The 21,317-nt window shown below is 46.2% G+C and overlaps 2 protein-coding genes across 2 annotated transcripts in view; one reads left to right on the top strand and one right to left on the bottom strand.

The window, feature by feature from the left end:
- PTPA (protein phosphatase 2 phosphatase activator) overlaps positions 1-10,314 on the bottom strand; it is a 43,238-nt gene extending 32,924 nt beyond the window's left edge. Inside the window, exon 1 of the mRNA XM_061561524.1 lies at positions 10,200-10,314. Coding sequence (XP_061417508.1) covers positions 10,200-10,227 — 28 coding nt within the window. The 5' untranslated portion in view covers positions 10,228-10,314. The remainder of the gene's footprint in view (positions 1-10,199) is intronic.
- LOC133348618 (caspase-6-like) lies at positions 7,807-19,641 on the top strand. The gene is made up of 5 exons (XM_061561526.1): positions 7,807-8,025; positions 9,398-9,649; positions 17,040-17,206; positions 18,835-19,012; positions 19,351-19,641. The coding sequence occupies exons 2-5, from the start codon at positions 9,409-9,411 to the stop codon at positions 19,599-19,601; spliced, it is 837 nt and encodes a 278-aa protein (XP_061417510.1). The 5' UTR covers positions 7,807-8,025; positions 9,398-9,408; the 3' UTR covers positions 19,602-19,641.
- The last annotated feature ends 1,676 nt before the right edge of the window (positions 19,642-21,317 follow it).

Here is a 21,317-nt window from a genome sequence, read left to right as displayed (position 1 = left end):
CGTGCCCGACGGCCTCGAGTACGACAGCAGCACCGACGAGGAAGCAGCCTAAGCCTATCAGTTTCGTATTCATTAAACCAGGTTTTAATTCCCCGAAATCGGGTTTAATTGTATTAAAGAAAAAACCCGATGCCTGCCGCTGGAAAAATCGGGTTTTTAAATCCTTTATATTAAGTTTGCTTGCTTGCTAGGACCGTGCAAATCTTTCGGTCGTTTTTTTAACCCACTTCCCGTGATCCAATCGAGCTGACATTTTCTACACAGACTCGTTGTGCGTGACAATTAATGTTCGTGAATTTTTTTTCTCCAAAATGTTACACTTTTTAGGACAAAAATATTATATTTAATTACCAATTGCTTAATGGTGCAATGCAATCATCTGACCCATAGGTGGCAGCCATCTCAAGCCAGAGGACGAGAGGACTCTAGCCGCCACGCATATAAAGGATTTATAGTGAAAAACTTTGTTTTTACGGGTTATACTTATTTCCACCGATGTTGCCTCCACATGCTCCGGTTTCTTACCACACGTGAACACCCATTCATTGTGTTAGGTTTTTTTTTCGGTAAAGTCACGTAGGTAAAAATTTATAAAATAATAAAAATAATAAATGAAAATAACTAAATTAAATCACGACGTTTATCATTTATTTTTAATTTTATAATTTTTCTACCTACGTGACTTTACCGAAAAAACCTAAGAGTATGAATCCTTGCAGTCACGAGAGCTTCAAATCTAGAACCCATTCATTGGCCGATAATACCTCATTAATAATACTCGCGGAGCGTGGGGTGTCATGTATTGGCCGCTAACCACGTGCGTTTCCCGCTTGTCTGTAATTGTTTCTCGCGCCTCCAAGTAATCGTTTCTCTTCGCGAGTGAGCGGATGCCGTGCGGCAGTGCGTTCCAAGTTGAACTTTCGGCTTTTTGTACTTTAATTATGTATAAGAGGAGAGTCTTTGACGCAGGTCGCTTTATTGCTACTGGCGTTTAATCGTGAAACTATCTTGTTTTTACACGCTTTTTAATTTAACTCACTCTGTCTGTTGTCGTATCCTCAAAAAAGTCTTGTAACTACATTTTTACCCAATACCCAATGTGTTATCGACTGCAAACTTGGTATACTTACGTCATACTGATGACAATAGTATATTCTATCATAAAAAAATAAAAAAACATATATTTAAAAACAGTACTTTACACGCTTTTGATAAACTCACTCTGTCAAAAATTGTAAATGTTGCGGTTTCACTCTTCAACACACCGGTGGGCTAAAATAGTGAACTATTTGTCTTTTGTCAACGTGACACTTTTTTGCTGATTGGCCGTGTCGGGTGGTGGAGGGTTACGACACATTGGTAAATAACGCGATCTAACCCAAAAACTTTATTATGAATGATATCGGTCGCGAAAGCCTACATGTTAAACTCACTCTGTCTGTTGTCGTATCCTCAAATCTTGTAACTCAATTTTAACCCATTTCACAATGTCGTATCGACTGCAAACTTGGTATACGTATGTCATACTGGTGACAATACTATATTCTATCATTAAAACATGAAAAAGTATTTTTAAACATTCATTTCTATATGTTATGTTTCGGCTTGGGTCTAATTGTCCACACTCAACTGACGTTGGCTGTAATTGGCCACGGCCCCTTACGTTATGGCAAGCTTCGGGGCCACTTCCTGGAGTTCTTCCATTGCTATCACGGTACATTTAATTAAAGTGTGTTTAAAAAAAAGTATTTTTTAATATTACTAATTTTTACTTGACTATAAGATTGTTAAAGGGCAGGGTGAGTGTTCGGCAGGGAGGCTTAGCCCCTCTCCAGCACCCTGCAAACACCGCAGGGAGGGCTGGAGATAGGGTCAGCCTGGTGAAGTATGGTCAAACAACCCCTACGACCGACACGCCCTTGACACAGGCGGTGCATTGACAAAGGGTGGTGGCAACGCTTTTCACAGTAATGGGTAATTTATCTCATGAATATTTGGTAACCACACAGAGCCAACTTCCCCTTTTTCGCTCTGCGTCATCGCAATTGTCTGGAGCCCAAGGCAAGCCGATAGAATTACAAGGCATTGCCACATCCGCTGCAGCATGCGAATAAATAATTACATAACGCCTTTCATAGAGCATCTCAAGAACACTGCAAGGGACACAGCGAAAAACACAAAGCATAAAATATCTCGTGAGATCAAACAGACCGAAGCCTCGATCAGGGTCGATTACTGCGGGCGACCAAGCCATATCCGGCGCCACGGTGCTGAGATGTTAACTACATCGCCTGGTATACAGGAGGTCGTCGAGTTCGATCCCCGATCCTTGACCGCCTGTTGTATATTTGGAGTTTGCGTGTCTCTCTCCCTGTGATCGCGTGGATTTTTCTCTGGGTCATCCGGTTTTCTTCCTCTTCATATTAGAATAAGCACGCGTTTAGAGTATTTTGCTGCTCTCTAAATGTCCATTTGATAAGCCACTCCGTTGAGCTATCATTTGTGACCAAGTCGCTTCTGAAAAAAAGAGCGATATAGCTGCGGGCCTTACCTGGTAAAATAAATATTTAAAAATGTAGAGTTTATAACAGTTTTATATCGCTCTTCCACGGGATATCAAGACCTCAAAGTCTATGCACATTTTTAAAACAGAAAATGGCTTTTAGCATATTTAATTCAGAAAATGACTTGATGCATGATTCATTTTTGTCTCATGAGTTATTTGTATGCTGAGTATTTGCCGTGTATCCAGCACATGTGTGATACTCATTGAGAGAATGTGGCATTCTGAAACCAACGTTTAAAGTTAAACGGTTCCCCTTGGCGTTGTCTTTGTTCAAGGAGCTCATTGACCTTTCCAAACCCATGCGCTGTGGGCAGGATATGTGTACTTAATTCAAATGAGGTGGGTATGTGTCACGCGTGTGAGATCATACAGATGGACCTAGAACAAGGAGACCGGCAAGCTGATTAATGACCACCGTTTCGTATTCACAACGTGGCATTGCAGGCTATTAAAATATGAAGGGTTTTTCTTCTTCCTTTTACTGAATTTGAATGAACAAAAAATGACTCTTCTTGTTATTTTGGTTTGCTGACGCCTGACCTGGAACAATTGTCGCGGTTATTGCAGTTGTTTTGTCTACTGGCGTCAGATGGAGAGCAATTTCACTTGGCTACATACTGTAACGTAAAGTCTACTCATGGGCAGACTTGCAACCGCGCGCAATGCATTGTTACAAAATTCGCTACAACTGCTCACTCCACTCATAAATGAACGCTGGTAAAATTAGCGAAATACTATCATTGCGCCGTAGCAAAAATCCTCAACTTACTGCGCATATTTAAACAAAGGCACGTGCCAGTAGATGATGAGGTTGCTCCTTTTGATTAAATCCTTTATATTAAGTTCACTTGCTTGCTTGCTTGCGCGCTTACGACCGTGCAAATCTTTCGGTCGTTTTTTAACCCACTTCCCGTGATCCAATCGAGCTGACATTTTGCACACAGACTCGTTGTGCGTGACAATGTATTTTCGTGAAAAATTTTTCCCAAAATTTTACACTTTTTAGGAAAAAATAAATTATATTTAATTACCAATTGCTTAATGGTGGCAGGCAATCATCTGACCCATAGGTGGCAGCCATCTCAAGCCAGAGGACGAGAGGACTCTAGCCGCCACGCATATAAAGGATTTATAGTGAAAAACTTTGTTTTTACGGGTTAATTTTTTCTCCTCTGATGTTCTCAATGTCTGGAACTCACACACCGGCCATCTTCGCTGTCGGTCGGATACCAGCTGTTTTTTTAAGTCCAGCCTCAAGACCTCTCTCTTCTATCTCGACCTCCTCAGCCGGTGTCCAGATAGATAAATAACGGCGAGCGGTCTGGAGTGAATAGAGATGGAAGAAAGACTTAATTGCAAACGGACTTAACTATTGCCTGACATTTCTGTGCAAGGTTCGCGTGATCGTTTATGCTTCTTGACGATATCAGCAAGGTATTGTCGTTCATTTGTGACAAGCACTCTCTGTGTGTAATGTGCACGACAAGAACATGCACCGTTTAGAAGTGGGAAAAGGGGCGCTGCAAACGGCTAATGTCAAACAGGATATCTACACTGCAGTTAGATTTTACGAGAAGCGATCAATCGGGCGGTATTTTTTTTCCCAGTCATCCGTCTTCTCACGGGGCTATGTGACGGGAGAGATAACATTGCATTGGGCAACCAGGGCCCCGCATTAGTCACCTTAAGTAAATAAATCAACTTCTCCCGCCGCTTTAGCCCGTTCAGCCGTTATCGCTATTTGCGAACTCAGCCAAGAGTCAAGGGCAAAGTTGACGAATTTTGCGCGAACGGTTCACTCGGCAGTCAGTCAGCACTCAACAATTCACAAAGGGCATGCGAACTTTCTATTTGGCTGCACACAATAATACACGTCAGCTGATCCAGCCCTTTGAAGGAAGAAGAAAATGGTCGGCAAATCACACACATTTGTGCATCTTCCAAATTTCGTTGAGTCGCAAGGCATCTTAGGAGATGGCAGTACGGCAAGTGCATTGAATCCATGTGCCAAGCATTGGAGTGACACACACCCTTGATATTTCGATTTAAAGCTTTCGTGACTGCAGGGATTCATCTTCTTGGTTCTTTCGGTAAAGTCAGGTAGAATGGAAATAATACAATGATAAAAATAAAACACAATAAAGTGCAATTCCCACGACGTTTAGGCCACAACGCAAGCAGCCGTCCTCAGGGGAAGAACAGGTCTGTCGGAAAGACAGACGCTAATTTGTGGGTTTTCTCCGGGTACTCTGGTTTTCTCCCGCACGCCAAACACCCATGAATGTTGTTGCCCAAACGTCCCAAACAGGATCCTCCTGCAAAAAGTATTGTGTCTCCGTGGGGATTTTCCCCGATAAGAAAAATGAGCATTGTGCTTGTGGCCCAATGTGTGGTGTCGGATTTTCTTTTATCATTTTAATGTGACCTAGAAAAAAAGCTGGGCTCCAGAATACATTTGGCTTCGTGTGACTGTTAACATAATTGCACAAGGCTCAAGTTCCAAAGTCCCGCTCAACGGGTGTTTTTCATTCTTGCATTCGACTTTCGCAGGGAGTAGCACACACACACCTGTGCCCCAGTGCTTTCGAGACAAGGGTTGGTGGATTGTGCGGATTTGTTAAACCTCCAAAACTCACTGGGATGCCAGAAACCGCTAATAATTTCCAGTAGAATATTACGGTGAATGCAACTAACTATTTCACTATTTTTATTTCACCTGCAGGTAAGGTCCACTGAGCGATATATATATTTTCAGAAGTACCTGGTCACAAATGATAGCTCAACAAAGTGGCTTATCATGTGGAAATTGACGGCAGCCAAATACTCTGAGCGCATGCTGATTCTAAATGTGGAGGGGAAACCCGCAGGACCCAGATAAATCCACGCGACCACGGGGAGAGAGACAGGCAAACTCCAATCATACAAAATATACAGGCATTAGGGTCGGGATCGAACCCACGACCTCCTGTATACCAGGCGAGGTAGTTAACGTCTCGTAATCGTGGTGATGATTTACACGCGCCACGGTGGCATAAGTAACCGCTTGGTAGATTTGCCCTCGTTTCTAAGTCGGAAGGTAAAGGTGCAACCCTACAATTGCTTGCTCACGGCCACTGCTGGTGGAAGGGGCTTCTACGATAAGAAGATCGAGAGCAGGGGCCGGCAACCAAAACAACAAGAAGAGACATTTTTTTCTCAAATTCGGTACAAAACTCAATTTTTCAAGAGCCGCTACATATGCTACGGGCCCCCGCACTTTCAAGGGTCCCGCGCTAAACGCTTTCAAGCTATCAATTCCGGTTTCTAGTGATTCTGCACTTGCTCTATTACTATTGTACTATACTGCCTTAAACTTTTATGAACGACTGGGTGTTTAAGGTTAGCGATTTGTCGTATTATCTGGCTGTATAGCAAATGAAAAAATACAATAACTTTACTATGCAAGTTAAACATTTGTGTTTAAAATTTTGTGTAAAAAAAAATTTAGGGCCCCTTTATAACATATGCTACAGCCGCCGCACTAGCTTAATCCGGCACTGGGTGGGAGTACCCACACATTGCTCCACCGCACGAGATCTGCCGATTAACTTGGGTGAAGCCACGTATTCTGCCGGGTAGACACACAAACCCTTGGCTTCAAGAAACTTTCCCCGTTGTTTTATTGGCCGAACTGGGCAATCATATTGCACCGGCGACATTTGGATTGCAAGTCCAGTGCGATAACCATTACACGGGCGGCAGTTCCCTTCGTTTGTCACAGGTAAATAGTGAACATATAACGTTTATCACGAAGCGTTTCTGTATGTGCGGAAAACCGGAAAACAGACATTTTTTTTAACCGGGATTTTTTTATGCGATGAACGGTGATACAAATTTCTTTTTTAGCAACGCCAAGTGACTGAATACGTTATTTGGTAATGCTGATTTGGCATAGGTGCACAAAAGCACAACGAACAAACTCAACACACTTGTCAATAACATTGTGGCCTTAGAATGAAAAGTACATAATAGGCGAAGTTTTGGGCAATGGCTCTGCTGCCCTACAGGCTAACAATGTAGATATCCCACGTGCATATCGGTACTGACATTGGACTGGTCGCTTGCACTTAGCAATCGGCAAGGCACAATTCGACTCGGGCATGAAGTGGAACACATCTATGTTATTTTCCTTGAGCCGGTGGTGAAAACTCTACGTTCCTATGGTTGGGAGGCAGTAACCGCTGTTGATTTTTGCGTTGAATAGGGCCCCCTTTGTTTACATAAAGTGTTCTTGCCAATATTTAAACTCTTTAAAAAAGATTTTACCAGATAAGAGTCACTGAGCTATCGGGCTATTTTTCAGAAGTGACCTGGCCACAAATGATAGCTCAACAAAGTGGCTTATCATGTGGACATTTACAGCAGCCAAATATTCTAAACGCACGTTTCTAATTGTGGAGGGAAACCCCGGAGGACCTGGAGTAGAATCCACGCGACCACGGGGAGAGAGATATGCAAACTGCAAATATGCAGGCGTCGGTGTCGAGATTGAACCCACGACCTCCTGTATTCGAGGCGAGATAGTTAACATCTTGCCAACATGGCGTGACGAGGTGGTGGGTTTAATGACACATTTATAATTACGCGATTTAACCCCCCCCCCCAAAAAAACCCCCTCTATTGTGGATAATATTGGTCGTGAAAGCCTATTTGTTAAACTATGTACAGTATGTTGAACTTCTTTCGCACCGTACGTCGCCAACCGTGCTCATTGGAGGTGCTGAAAATGCGACATCGCAGACCGCAATGGAAACGTTGATGACACACGTGAGGACAGTGGTAATAGTAGTTTCCAGTAGAAGAGACGGGCAGATATATTTTGAGAATGTGGAGATGTGGAAGGGTGGTGGGGGTGAGAGGACAGTGAAAGAGGCAGTTGAAGTATGGCCATTATGACTCCTCCCCACCTCCATGAGGCCTTCATTAACCAGTGGATTGACAAAGGGTCGTACATGACGCTGCACACCGGTTGCGTGCAATGGGCAGCAGAACGCTCTACTCGTCATCCGGAGGTCGCCAGTTCGATCTCCCGGGGCGGCAACACGTACACAAGCACGCAGTCACCGGAAACATGGAATGCCTGTAACTTTTTCAAGTCCTGATTGTAGGATTAGCACGCGCAGTGAGTCAAGCACGGATCGGTGGGTAGGAGATATGAGTGGCAGTGGGGGAGGTGCATAAAAGGCAATGATGTCTCAAGATGCCCAATTGCACAGCAGGAAATAGACCGCGGTACCCTGCGTAGGTGTGCGTGCGTGAGTCAGCCAGGTAGCGAGCCAGCCAGCCACGTGCCTTAACACCTTGTACAGGGGCGAGGACGCTGAACATTACGTATCAGAGTTTGCTGAGCACGGCTGGCGAGCGAGCGGTGGGGGCATTCAACAAGGAGAGGCTCACTTCACATCGAGTGTCGCAAGCAGGTACCTCGCATACCACAAGCGCACACACACACGTAACAGGCTGATGGAGCAAGTGCTTTCAGCGAGCACCTATGATGGTCGTAGAGGTAGACGAGGGGGTGGGTGGCCAGCACCACGCCCGGCCGCCTTTTCCCCCTAATGGCGATGTCTACACATCGCACCAGCTACTCATTTGAGGCCGAGTCGACCTAGGGGAGGCCCAGGGCACCGGTTCAGATAATCGTCACTGGTGTTGGCCGTGAGCGCGAATCGAACTCGGGTAGCCGGATTAGTAACGCAGCGCGCTAACAGCTTGCACTACCGGTGCACACATACATACACTAGTTATAACATTATCGAGCCCATTTGAAAGCATACATAGCAGTACGATACAAATTAAAATATTTATTTTTCCGACGGGAAAGCAGTAACCTTTTAAATCTTGACTTAAAGCTTTCGTGACTGCAGGAATTCATATTCTACGTGACTTTACCGAAAGACCCAAAGAATACAGTAACATTTTACTTGACAGGAATTCCAACATCATCGTCTTCCATTTCTATTTGTACACGAATGGCCAGTTGCATGTTTTGAGGACGTATCAGAGTACTATGGATATACTGACCATCGTCATAGGTATGTGGAATCGTCATCACTGGCTCAGGGCCGCCAACAGAGATAACTCTGCCCTACTCACAATTGAGGATGGGTATGTTTTGACCTTTCACTTTGACACTGAAAGAATGTATATCTCGTGGTTACATAACTCGCTTAGCACGGTTGGCTATGCATGGTGCGAAAGACACACATGTCAAACCCTTGTCAGTGCCTAGCTTATTACAGACCAATTCAGATCTTATTGGTCACTCCGTGCCCTTATAAATCTCAATGTTCATCCTACAAAGTCCCATCACAAGAGAGAAACACAAACAAATAGACAAAACATTTTTTTGGCCGTATTGAAACGGCTCTACCCCGTATGGACCTGAAAACTCAATTTCCCTGTACAAGAATACAGGTAAACCGTATGGGTTGACAGGTATGGAAAGGTCAACATACATACTATACAAGGCGAAAACTTTGGCATGGGGGTCACGGTGGTCCCGTAAATGTTTTTATCTTCATAAAATCGAGTGCAATGTTTCAAAAAGCTGTAGAAACTATTAAATACCCTACTTCATGGTGAGGGATACTTATACCTTATTCCGTGACTGTTTCCGTGAATTTTTGTCTGATTCCCACACCTCGGCCATGACATTTTTCAAAAAATTACCATTCCCCAAAATCCTAGCTCTATTTATAAACGGCATCACCAGGATTTTTTTGTATTCTAATCTATTAAACAAATTGACTTTCACCAAAGCACTAATTCAATCGTCATTATGTTTTGCAGGGACAGAGAAGATGCCGCTTGAGACGTGCGAAATAGTCTTGTCCGGTGGAGATGATTCGCCCCTGGAGGTGTCAAGTGGGACGGCGCTGATCATTAATTCGGTGCATTTCATGAGAGGCTTGGAGCTGCAGGATAGAGAAGGCTCCCAGAAAGATGAACAGATCATGACCAGGATTTTGGGCAAAATCGGATTCGAAGTCGATCTGTTACTTGACAAAACTTCCGATGATATTATGAAGGCGCTCCAAGAAGGTATGTCCACTGCATCACCTCCTGAGTAACGTTCTGACGTTAGGTCAGTTTTTGGGCCAATAATAAAGATAAATATTCACTGAATAGACACATTGGCTGGTGGGTAAAGTGCTGTTAGTGAAGACCTATTAAAGCCGACGTGACACACAATGAGGGTCATGTGGTCAGTGTCACACCAGGTTCCCTTCACACACACCACACCATTTGAGGCTGAGTCGACCAAGGAGATGCTCAGGACTGATTCAGATGTTTATGTTAGTCGTGGGCATAATTTAAATTCAGGTCGACTGATTCGTAGCACAGTGCACTAACCACTGCACCAGTGCTGCGCCCACAGGCCAACAACAACTGCCATTCGCCACTAAGTGGTGGTGACTTCACCACGGCGCTTGTGCCAGGCTATGTGCACTTTGTGGCCACGTGAAGTGTCGAACGCCCGCTGGCAGGAGGTCACGAGGCAGACTCAGGTGCCACGGATCGACTGACTGAGATGACTGGCCGATGCACCACCTGTGCCCCCTACTGTGCCAACTTGCTGTGCTTTACCCACCTGGCATTCCGCTTGTTGTTGTGAGCATCGCTCCTCTGCCATCCGTTGTTGTTGGAGGGTAATTGCATCCAACTGCTCAGTAGCGTCCTTCACGAGCCTCCTCCACAGATGTCGATCTTGACACGGCTGGTACCAGTCATCGGCAAGTCCACTCAGCTCCACATCCTCTTGTACCACATCACTCCATCTCTTCTCTAGCCTGTGCCGCGCCCGTTTAACCCCTCTATCTGGCTGAACAAAAGATTTTTAGGCATGCGGTGGCTCGGCATGCGGGCTGCATGACCCAATCAATGCAGCCTTGCCTGCCAGAGGAGCTCACCGATGGGACTTTGTCCAGCTCTTTCAAGGATTTGTGAGCTCTTCACACAATCCAGCCTGGTTAAACCCAGGATGGATCGTAGGCAGGCCAGCCTAAATGTTTTTAACCGGCGAAGATGTTACATTAGGGGGGTCCACGTGTCGCAAGCGTAGAGAAGAGAGGGCATGACTGTCGCCAATAAGACCTGAAGCTTTGTGTGGAGTGACAGACCAGGTAGCTTCCACACAGCCTTATGCAACTGATGAAAAGATAATGCCGCTCAATTGATTTGTAGTGAGACCTTTGTTGTCAAACCGGAGCCAGTCATGAGCACACTGCCTAGGTATGGGAAACTCTCCACTCTCTGTACAACTTCCCCATCACCAATTGGGAATTGTGGGGGTGGAGTGTCTGATGGTACGAAATACCCAGATAGGTGCTTAGTTTTGGTAGGGCTAATGGAAAGGCCCCACCTCTTAGTGGCATACTCCAGGTTCAGTAGCAGCACCTCCAACTCCTCCTCTGAGTGTTCAGCAATTACCAGATCATCGGCATAAATAACATGGTTGACCAATAGGGAGCCATCCCTTGACCACACGCGGGTATCGATCAGCCTCCCATTGTATCTGTACCAGACGGAAATTCTACCGGTACAGCCATCAAAGGCTTCACGAATTATGTGGTCGAAATAGATGTTAAATAATGTGGGAGCCAGAGAACATCCCTGTCGCACCCCAAGCTGCACAGGGAATGGCTCCGACTCCCGGCCATGTAGTTTTACCCGGGCTCACCATCATGAAGGTCCTTAATGATCGTGAGCAGAGAGTCAGTGACTCCGAAAGTACGAAGAAAAACCCAGAGCCCAGGGCTACCAATGGTATCATAGGCCTTGACCAGGTGAATAAAGCAGAGATGTAGGTCTTGTTGGAATTCCCTACACCTCTGCTGTAGCAGACGGACAGAAAATATGGCATATGTGCAGGACCGCCCTTTCCTGAAACCACATTGGGGCTCTTCAAACCTCTCCTCAGTGTACCTGACAAGGTGATGTTGAATAATCCTTGCCATGACCTTTCCCGGCACACTGAGGAGTGAGATGCCCCTGTAGTTGTTACAGTCTGTCCTTCGTAAAGAGGGGGACCACCAGGGCATCCTTCCAACCCTATGGAACCCGTCCAGTGGTCCAGAATGTTATTATGATGTCATGTAGGGCAGCCTGTGCACAAACGCCACCCTCCCTCAGCATTTCGCTTGGGAGATCATCTCTGCCCGGTACCTTTCCTGGTCTCAGACTCTGGATCACCTTCAGTACTTCCTCAACAGATGGCACCTCAGCCAGCCACTGACAGGGGGTGACTACTTCTTCCAATATTTGAGGCACCGCAGACTCAGCAGGGTCATCCCCACTTTGCCCCATGTTTTCCAGGCTGAGGGATTTCTCCTCCCCCAATACCTCACAGAAATGCTCGGCAAATCTGCAAACCTGTTCCTGGGGGTCGGAGATTGGATCACCGTTCTTTCTCCGAATGATAGTGATATGTGTGGCACTACAAGTAACTTTTTTGATGGAATTAAAGAGTGATTTGTGATCGTGGGCTACTGATGCAGATTCCATCTCCTCAGCAACCCGCGACCATCACCCATCCTTGCAGCGCCTCATGGCTCTCTGAACCTCCGAGTGAAGGCTGTGGTAAGCATCCTCATTCTCTGACGTGGGATGCTGTAGATGATGAGAGTGGGCCTGTCGCTTTTTCTCAGCTAGCCTGAACACCTCCTCTGTCAGCCAGGGAATCTGGGAAGGTCTAGACCGTGTACCCAAGGCAGCTATTGCAGTTGCATAAACCACAGTCCTAAACCTCGCCCATTTCCCCTCGACATCCGGAGGAGTGGTGGATGGTGCCAACCCAAGCTGCAAGCGATGATTCAATTCTCACTTGCAACTTTCATCAGCTAGCTGAGACCAGGCGACTATGGGTTTGAATGGGGTCCTGAATGTACACCCACCACCGGAGTGGAAGAATTGCAGGAGCATCTTACAGATAACAAGTCTATGGTCAGTGGGCAGATCAGCTCCACGGTAGGTCCTGGTATCAAGGACATGGGCCCGCATCTGCTGTTCTGTCACTATACAGTCCAGCAGATGTTCTTGCTTGGACTCGGCATGCATCCATGATGTTGTGTGGATGTGCCGATGCCGGAACAGCGTGTTGGTAATTACAAGCCCATGGGCTGCACAAAACTCTAGCAGCCTCCTACCGTTGTTATTGAGCTGATCTGGCCCATGCATTCCAATCACTTCAGACCAGGTGCCAGCATCATGATCAACTCGGGCATTAAAGTCACCCAACAGAATGACTCTATCCCGAGGGGCCATTTTAGCTAGCACCTGTGCCAGGAGGTCATAGAAGGCATCTGACTCATTGGCCTTGCCTGTATCCCTCTACTGATGTTCGTCTTCGGTGGGGGCATAAGTAATCACGACCACCACTCTTTGTGGGAAGGCGACCCCAAAGTAGCCTGGGGCTTACAGCTTCCCACACCTCACCGCCACGCTCCCACACCTTCATTATTTTGTTCAGAAGAAGAGCCACTTCCTGTTGTTTGGCAGTCTCCTGACCCGAGTAGAAAACTGTCCACCCCTCATGGTGGCAGGATCCAGAGCCGGTCCACCGGACCTCCTGAATACCACAGAGATCCAGGCGGTACCGGTCCAGCTCCTGACAGAGGATTGGCAGCCTCTCATCCGCAGTGAGCGTTCGAACATTCCACGTGGCCACCCGCAGTGGCTTTTTGCTGCTTGTGGAAGAATCCCAAGGGTAAGGATTCAGTCTCCTGACTCCGCCAAATGGGGTTTGCCCAGGAGACGTCATAGACGCCTGTCCCCCCTAGGCCTCTGGCACAAGCTTCGTTTGATATTTTCTTCATAGTATAGTGGTCATTTATTTGAAGGTGGAGGGGTTACCGGCCCCTCGCACCCATCCAGAGCCCCCATTTGGCTGCTGTGGTGGCTACAAACGCAATGAGGGGAATGGTCAATCGAAATTGGCCCTCCCCCCACGGCACTGCTCACCACAACGTTATCATCTGGCATCAACAAGGAGGTAGAGGGTTGTTTTGCCGGGCACACAGGCCAACAACACAGATATTCACATGCGGTTCAGTACCGACATTGGACTGGCTGCTTGAAATTAGCACTCAGCAAAGCACGATTCGACTCGAGCATGGGGTGGAACACATCCGTGTTATTTTCCTTGAGTTTGTGATGAAAACAGCACGTTCCTACGGTTGGGGCCAGCTATTCCACAGAACAACCGCGGTGGACTTTTGCATTGAATTGGGGCCCACATTGTTTAACTAGCTGACCCTGCCCTACTGGACATCTGTGAAAGAGAGCTTCATAGCTCATCTTAGTCCCCTCGGATAAATAATCGCAATCTGTTAAGATGAAGTGCTCTTACCAATAACATCTGGCAACCCAGCAGGATTTGTTTAATAAGTCTGACTCTGCTGATGCAGCCTAGAAGGTCAAAACTGGCCCAGAGTTTGCTTGCTTCAACAAATGCTGCTGAATAACATTTTATTGAAAGCTAAAAGGGCTGATTAGATGTCTGTGGAGATACGGATTCATGCCAATTCTGGAAAGGGTAAATGAGTTGAGGTGTTCCAGATTCTTACGATTGTTAATCATGTTCGCTGAGTAGCGTTGCGACTCAAAGGTTAATAATCAGTAACGTGTTGCTGAGTGGGTAGGAACAGAAAACTGTCCACGTTTGTTGTGCGACAAACTTTCCAACGGTAAACAGGACTTGAGGCCATGCAGGTGCAAGTCCTTTCTATTTATAGGGCCACCCGGACGCATATTGCAGCAGCGAACAATGATGACTGTACATGCACTATACGTCTTCTTTCGTATGGCTGATGTATATGCAGAGCAAGAACGACAATTTTACAATCAGATGGTCAAGCCAGATAACCGCGTCAGGAGCAGCGGAATGTATCGCTGTAATGTCTCCTTCATGATTATGGATCAGGCATTGCGTCGTTTTACCTTCTATGGTCTGACATATCCTAACTAGGACAAACCCGGTCTTTGTTTCACTGCTGCACTGTTGGGATGAGCTACTATTTTCTTAACTCTTTTGAGTCGGTGGTTCTAAACAACAAAATTACCATATAAGGTGGACAGCTTTTGCACCATGCAATGCTGCACAGCTTTATATGTCATTAAATCTATTCCTTAAAGTTGCGAAACATTTTAATGCAATATACGGTTTTCATAAATACTGTTTATGAGGTTTGGCTACTGTCAGAGGACCACGGGCTTTTCCCACAGCTTGCTCTAGAGGCTGTTTACATGAGAGGTCTTCATTGCTTTTTTAATCAGCTTTTATAATGTCTCAATAAATACTGCAGTTTTGTGATCGGAGTGACAGGGATGCTACTATGATGTAATGGTTAGCACACAGGACTTTAATCCCGGCTCGGCAGTTAAATCCCATCACCCCTGGCTGCTCAACAGAATACATTTCTACAATGCAAATAGTTGATCAACAGATAACTTTTGGTGGGGTTAAGTGTGGGTATTCCCACCTGTTCCAAGAGATTTGGCCAGCATGGAAGAGTCAGCCAAATTACCCTCTCTGGAACATCGTTCGCATAATCATCAGTGCTCATATCCATCACCGCTGGTAATAAGCCCCGTTATTTTCTCAACAAAGCCAAGATGTAAATATGAAGGATGTTACGATAGCAAACACAGAGTCGTGTGCACAGCCGTTTGTCTGCTTCGAGCTTAGCTGACATCAACGGTCAGCAAATATAGCTCTGCAACCCTAAAATGTGAGTCTTTTCGCAATCATACCTCTCGTCTGACATCCGTTTCAACAGCAGGAGGTAGTGATGTGGCGATGGCTTGCTCATGCCACTGCTCACCGAAGGGCTTCCACTCCTCGAAGGAGCTCTCTAGAGAGAGAAGGAGCTCTCTAGAGAGAGAGCTCCTTCGAGGAGAGAGCTCCTTCAGAGGTACGTGTGCCTATTCTTGCACGCTGGTCAGAAGTCTTGCAAAAGGTTGAAGAGGGCGCAGGTATTGATTAGGGGGGTGAGGCAGTTGGGGGGGGGGGCGGGGCAAAACTTAAAAAAAGATTAAAACCACTTATTTTGAAGCACAAACTATAAAAACACCCCACCTTTTGAACCAGGCATGCCATTTATCTGCGTACGAAAGTGCACTTTCCCCATCCGCGGGAAGTTATTTTTCATGATTTTATGAGGGTCTTTCAGAGGGCTATTGTCACTACGCTTTGCTCATAAAGAAAAGCGGAAGTTCTAGGTGACTTTCTTTGTGTGACAATTATGATAACAGCAACATTAACAGTTGAAAGAGTCTCCTTGTTCAGACGAACATTGGCCACTGCCTGCCTCCACTGTTGATCCACTGTTGCTCGGCTCTTCGATTCATTATTTGCGGATTTGATTTTCTCCACTGATTGTCGATTCGATTGCTCGGCTTAATCAGATAGCCCGGAAAAAAGTTAGAAACAACAACACAACGTTCTCACCTCTCTTCCCAGGTGTGCCGCCAGACGGGAGGTAATGGGCAGGGCTTGATAACATCATGTGCACCGTCACCGCCGCGTCACACTGGGCGTGGCTTGTATGGGGGTTTCCTGCCTTCGGGAGGCAGGACGTTGGTGAGGCTGCCATTTGGTCCACAGAAAGTGGTCACTTACAGCTTATATTACATTCATCAACTTGATCTGACAAATCAAGCCCAGCTCTAGTCCTTACCCTCTCTGGAACATCGAGTCGTGGACATGTCCTTTATCTTGTCGCACAGATGACACACAGTCTCCTTGAATTCAACGATCACCATTGTCCCACCTCGAGTTATCCCTCACACTTTCCAATCCATTGTGTCCACTCGCCGACTCGTGTCCATTGCAATGCGGCTGCCAGGATTCGTACGCGTACCCCTCTTGCTGATCGCATTACCCCCCATGGTGGCATCTCTCCATTGGTAGCCAGTCCGGTTTAGAGTAGAGTTGAATATTCTTCTCCATACCTACAAGGCTCTCAATGACGATGCTCTCTCATTTATACAGGCCCTCCTTCGCCCACAAGTTCAAACAAGAGTACTTCAGTCTTCTGAGTCTGGCCTTTTCTGTGTGCCGAGGTCACGTCTCTGTAGGATGATGGGTGACCGGGCCTTTTCTCGCGAGGCCCCCAGGCTGTGGAATTCACTTCCACTTGACGTTCACTCTGCTGACTCCCCCCTCGTTTTATTGAAATCACGCCTTAAGAAGCATTTATTTTTCGCGGACTTTTTCTATTTCTGGAATCCTTTGTTTTGGTGTTGGATTTTATTGGCGTGAGCCTGCGCGCACGCATGTGTGTTTTGTACAGCGCCTTGTGATCTCTTGTTAAAAGGCTCTTTAGAAGTGTATATTATTATGATTTTTATATTATTTCCATACAAAAGGCTTGACTCTGCCATTTGTCAGCACTTTAACTGAGCTTGGGCAATGATGTTAATTTGTGCACAGTCGCGGAAAATCGGAAAAATGCAGAGGCCTTCGTGTGCGTCATCATGAGCCACGGCTGGCATGGATACTTCGTGTGCTACGATGACACCAAGGTGTACTATAAGGACATCTACAGCCTGTTCAACAACAAAGCCTGGGAACACAAACTCAAGCTCTTCATTATACAGGTGAGTGCATGGTTGTGAATAGGAATGGGACGGTGATTCATGAGCTAAACATACGAAACGTCCCAGCGTGTCGCCCAAATGTTCTGGCGTCATGCTCGCCTCGTGATGTGGGCAAAGGGTGGCAGCTACTTGAACAGTGGACAGGGCTGTTGGAGGGAGAGACTGCCAGCCCATGTGTCCCAGTTGAGCTTGCCAGAAACTTAGCAGCATTGTGTATTAAGCGGCATAATTGTAATCATAATAATAATTCAAATTTATAATGCGCATTCCATCCTAGGATCACAATGTGCAATGCATGAAAAGCAGGAAACAAAAAAACAGAACCAGGGCAACCGATCAAACTAAAGAGGGAAGGCCAGTTTAAAGAGATGGGTTTTCAAAGCAGATTTAAATATATCTACCGACTCTGATTGCCTGATTTCAAGTGGAAAGGCATTCCATAGCTTGGGTGCCATGCTAACAAAAGCCCGACTGCCAAATAGAACAACCTAGACCTGGGAGTGCTGAGCAGTTGGAGATCAGATGGTCTAGAGGACCTTGATGGAATATATAAATGTATTAGTTCCTGCAAGTAATGTGGTGTGAGCCCTTTTAAAGCATTATAGGTTAATAGCAGTATTTTAAAATCCACTCAGAATTTGACCAGTAGCCAATGAAGAGATAAGAGGACTGGTGCAATGTGCTCATGTAATCGTGTACGTACGTGTAAGCACTCTAGCAGCTGCATTCTGAACAAGCTGGAGTCTGCCCAGTGCTTTGCTCGGTATCCCAACCACTGAGGCGTTGCAGTAGTCGAGTCGGGATGACACAAAAGCATGGACGAGTCTCTCCATGTCAGCAGGTGACAGGAAGTGATGCATTTTGGAAATATCTCTTCGGTGGAAAAAGGACATTTTAACCACCTTAGATATATGTGCCTCAAAGGATAATGACTAGTCAAACTGAACACAAAGGCTTCTAACCTCCTGTGTGGGACTGACATCTTGATCATCAATCAACAAACGAGGCAAACCAATTTTAGAAAGATGCTGAGGGGAGCCGATGCATATGACTTCGGTCTTGTCGGCATTTAGTAGCAAAATGTTTTGGCACAACCATTAATTCACTACTTTTAGTTATGCAGATAGTGCAGATGATGATATTGCATAGTTTGGCCCTAACCAGATATAAATTTGAGTATCATCTGCATAGCAATGCTAGGATTAGACAACATGTTGGAGCAGAGTACCCAATGGTGCCATATAGATGTCTAAAAGTGATTGGCCAAGCACAGATCCCTGCGGAACACCACAGAGAACCGGTCTAATTGGTGATTTTAAGCCATCCTTTGAAAACGTAGTACCTACGATGCTTTAATTAAGAGTGGAACCAGAACAAAGCTAGGCCAGAGATCCCCATTAAAACTTCCAGTTGCTCAAGGAGAACCCCGTCTGTGATCAATGGAGTCAAATGCCGTGCTTAGATCTAGCAGAATGAGGAGGCTAAGCCTTTATCTGCTGACAAAAGTAAATAATTGACCACCCTTACCAGAGCTATGTGCAGGTCTGAACCCCGATTTAAGGTTAGAGGCCACCTACCACCATAAAACTTCGTTATTATTGCATCTTCTGCTGGGGCCGTGTGCTCAGGCTTGCCGTGGTGATAGCTCTGACTCCGGCGCTGAGCTGGAGGAAGGTGGGGACTGCGAGCCAACTCAGGAGGCTGGAAACACAGACGATGCTAGCAGCAGCGTGGACGAGGCCTGCATTCTAAAGGACGACCTGTTTGCCCCACCCGAGACACTCACACTTTACTCCACCCCGGAAGGTGTGTGCAGAGGAGTTTTTTTTCTGCTTACAAAAAAATGTTCATACACTCCAGTGATGTATCGTGGTCGGCATGGACCCTTGTGCAGGTAATGGAATGGGGGGCCCTGTAAAATCCCCCCCCCCTCATTGTAACCCAATACCTGGACCCCTTTGGCCCATGAGCTCCGGTGCAGTTGTACTGCCTGCACTCTCGACAGCTCTGTCTCTGGCATAAAATTGTTGAGTTTATAATTCGTGCTCTATTTTCATATAATAAATACAGCACATGAATCTACGTATTTACCCATGTGTTTCTTTTCTCCCGGCTGCTCCTTCTCCTCTCCCTCATCTAACCAGGTTACGTTTCATACCGGCCGAACCTCAGCAGCTGTCAGTTCATCGAGGCCGTGGCACTTGAGCTGACGCGAGCCTGGGAGAAGCGCGTCGAGCTTGTGCAGTCTCTCACACGCGTGTCCCACCGCATTGCGCGAGGCTTCCAATCGAATTCGAGGGACAAACAGCACAATGGCAAGAAGCAGATGCCTTGCCTCGTCAGCCACCTCACGCGAGACGTGTACCTTGTGCAGCGGCAGGGCTACACCCAGTGACAACGCTCAAACAGAATAATAAACTCATTTACTATGTTGCTGTGGGGGCATGAGTGTTTTATTTTTGGAGAGTTTTATGAGAGAAAGCTTACATAGGCACCGTATAACATGCTCTATAGAAAGTCAAACTGACCCATGGGCCAGAACAATCCGGAACACCATAGTGAGAGTAAGAATGTAATCTGACTGCATTCTGAAAATACTGAAAGATTATTATTGTTTTCTCACAGAAAAACCCCGAGACTAACAGAGAGACCCACAGACACTCACAGAAATCCACAAACATGCTCAGAAACCCACATACGTGCACAGACACCCACAGACACACACATAGTTCCACAGTCACGTGCAGATACCCATACATACACAAACACAGAGACTCACAGACCTGCTCAGAGACCGACAGCCATGCATAGAGACCCACAGACAAGCACAGAGATCCACAGACGACCACAGACACCGACAGACACACACAGAGACCCACAGACATGTACAGACACACACACAGACCCACAGACATGCACAGACACACACAGACCCACAGACATGCACAGACACACACAGAGACCCACAGACATGCACAGACACACACAGACCCACAGACATGCACAGACACACACAGACCCACAGACATGCACAGACACACACAGAGACCCACAGACATGCACAGACACACACACAGACCCACAGACATGCACAGACACACACAGAGACCCACAGACGACCAGAGACCGACAGACACACACAAAGACCCAGAGACACACATAGTGACCCACAGACACACATCGATACCCACAGATGTGCACAGAGACTTACACACGTTATTCTTCTTCGTGTCTCTTGCCCAACCAATATAGTGATTTTCCAATATCCTGCACAGGCCACCGCTTCTGGTGTTAGCATTGCCAAATTTTGAGGAGTGCACTGGGGTGCTGCAGGGCATCTCAGGAGATGATGCATGATTTGCAAAAGCCCCACGATTCATGAGAGAGTTGTATCTGTCGAAACACACTCTCAGTATCTTTAGGCTCCACCATGTGAGCCATTTGGAATTGGAGCCAGATGCGAGCTCCTCACTGAGGATGACTCCTCGATGGCTTCATTAATCAGTTTTGTTACTTGATTTTTCCCATTTTTTTGCCAGAGGGAAGTTCTAGCAGATTCCGGTGATGTGGTCAGTTGTACAGTGGGTCAGAACCCACGACCTCCTGGATACCAGGCGAGGGAGATAACATCTTGCAACAGCGGCGCACCCAATAATTTCTTCCCATTTCCAGCCCTGGGCATTGCTGGACTGTAAAGGAAAGTGACAATGTGAGGAAACCTTTACCCAGCAGTAGATTGATCATGGCTATTTATGATGGGCTATCTCTTGTGTTTTGGTTGCCTCTCTTCAGTTTTAGGAGCAAAGATAACGAAGGGCAAAGGTTCTGCGAGCAGTTTTCCACAAATCCGTTAGGTTCACAATTCAAATGAAGACTAACCGTTTTATTTTTTTTCGCACCCACCTAAAGTGCACTTTGGCAAGAAGCAGACTCCTAACTATATATTCAAAAGCACGCACTCATGAGCCAGGGCATAAAGGTCTGTGTAGCATCGCTACTACTGATGATATTGGATATTGGAGTGTAAAGCTAATTTATAATATAAATTACAAAAACTGTGTGATTATATATTTTTTATGCTACTTTCCCTTGTAAGTCTTAAGCCTGTTTC

Source organism: Lethenteron reissneri, chromosome 27 (assembly GCF_015708825.2).
Source record: "Lethenteron reissneri isolate LAM-NWPU_2019-01 chromosome 27, ASM1570882v1, whole genome shotgun sequence".
Classification (NCBI taxonomy): domain Eukaryota; kingdom Metazoa; phylum Chordata; class Hyperoartia; order Petromyzontiformes; family Petromyzontidae; genus Lethenteron; species Lethenteron reissneri.
This window is presented reverse-complemented; position numbering and strand designations above follow the sequence as displayed.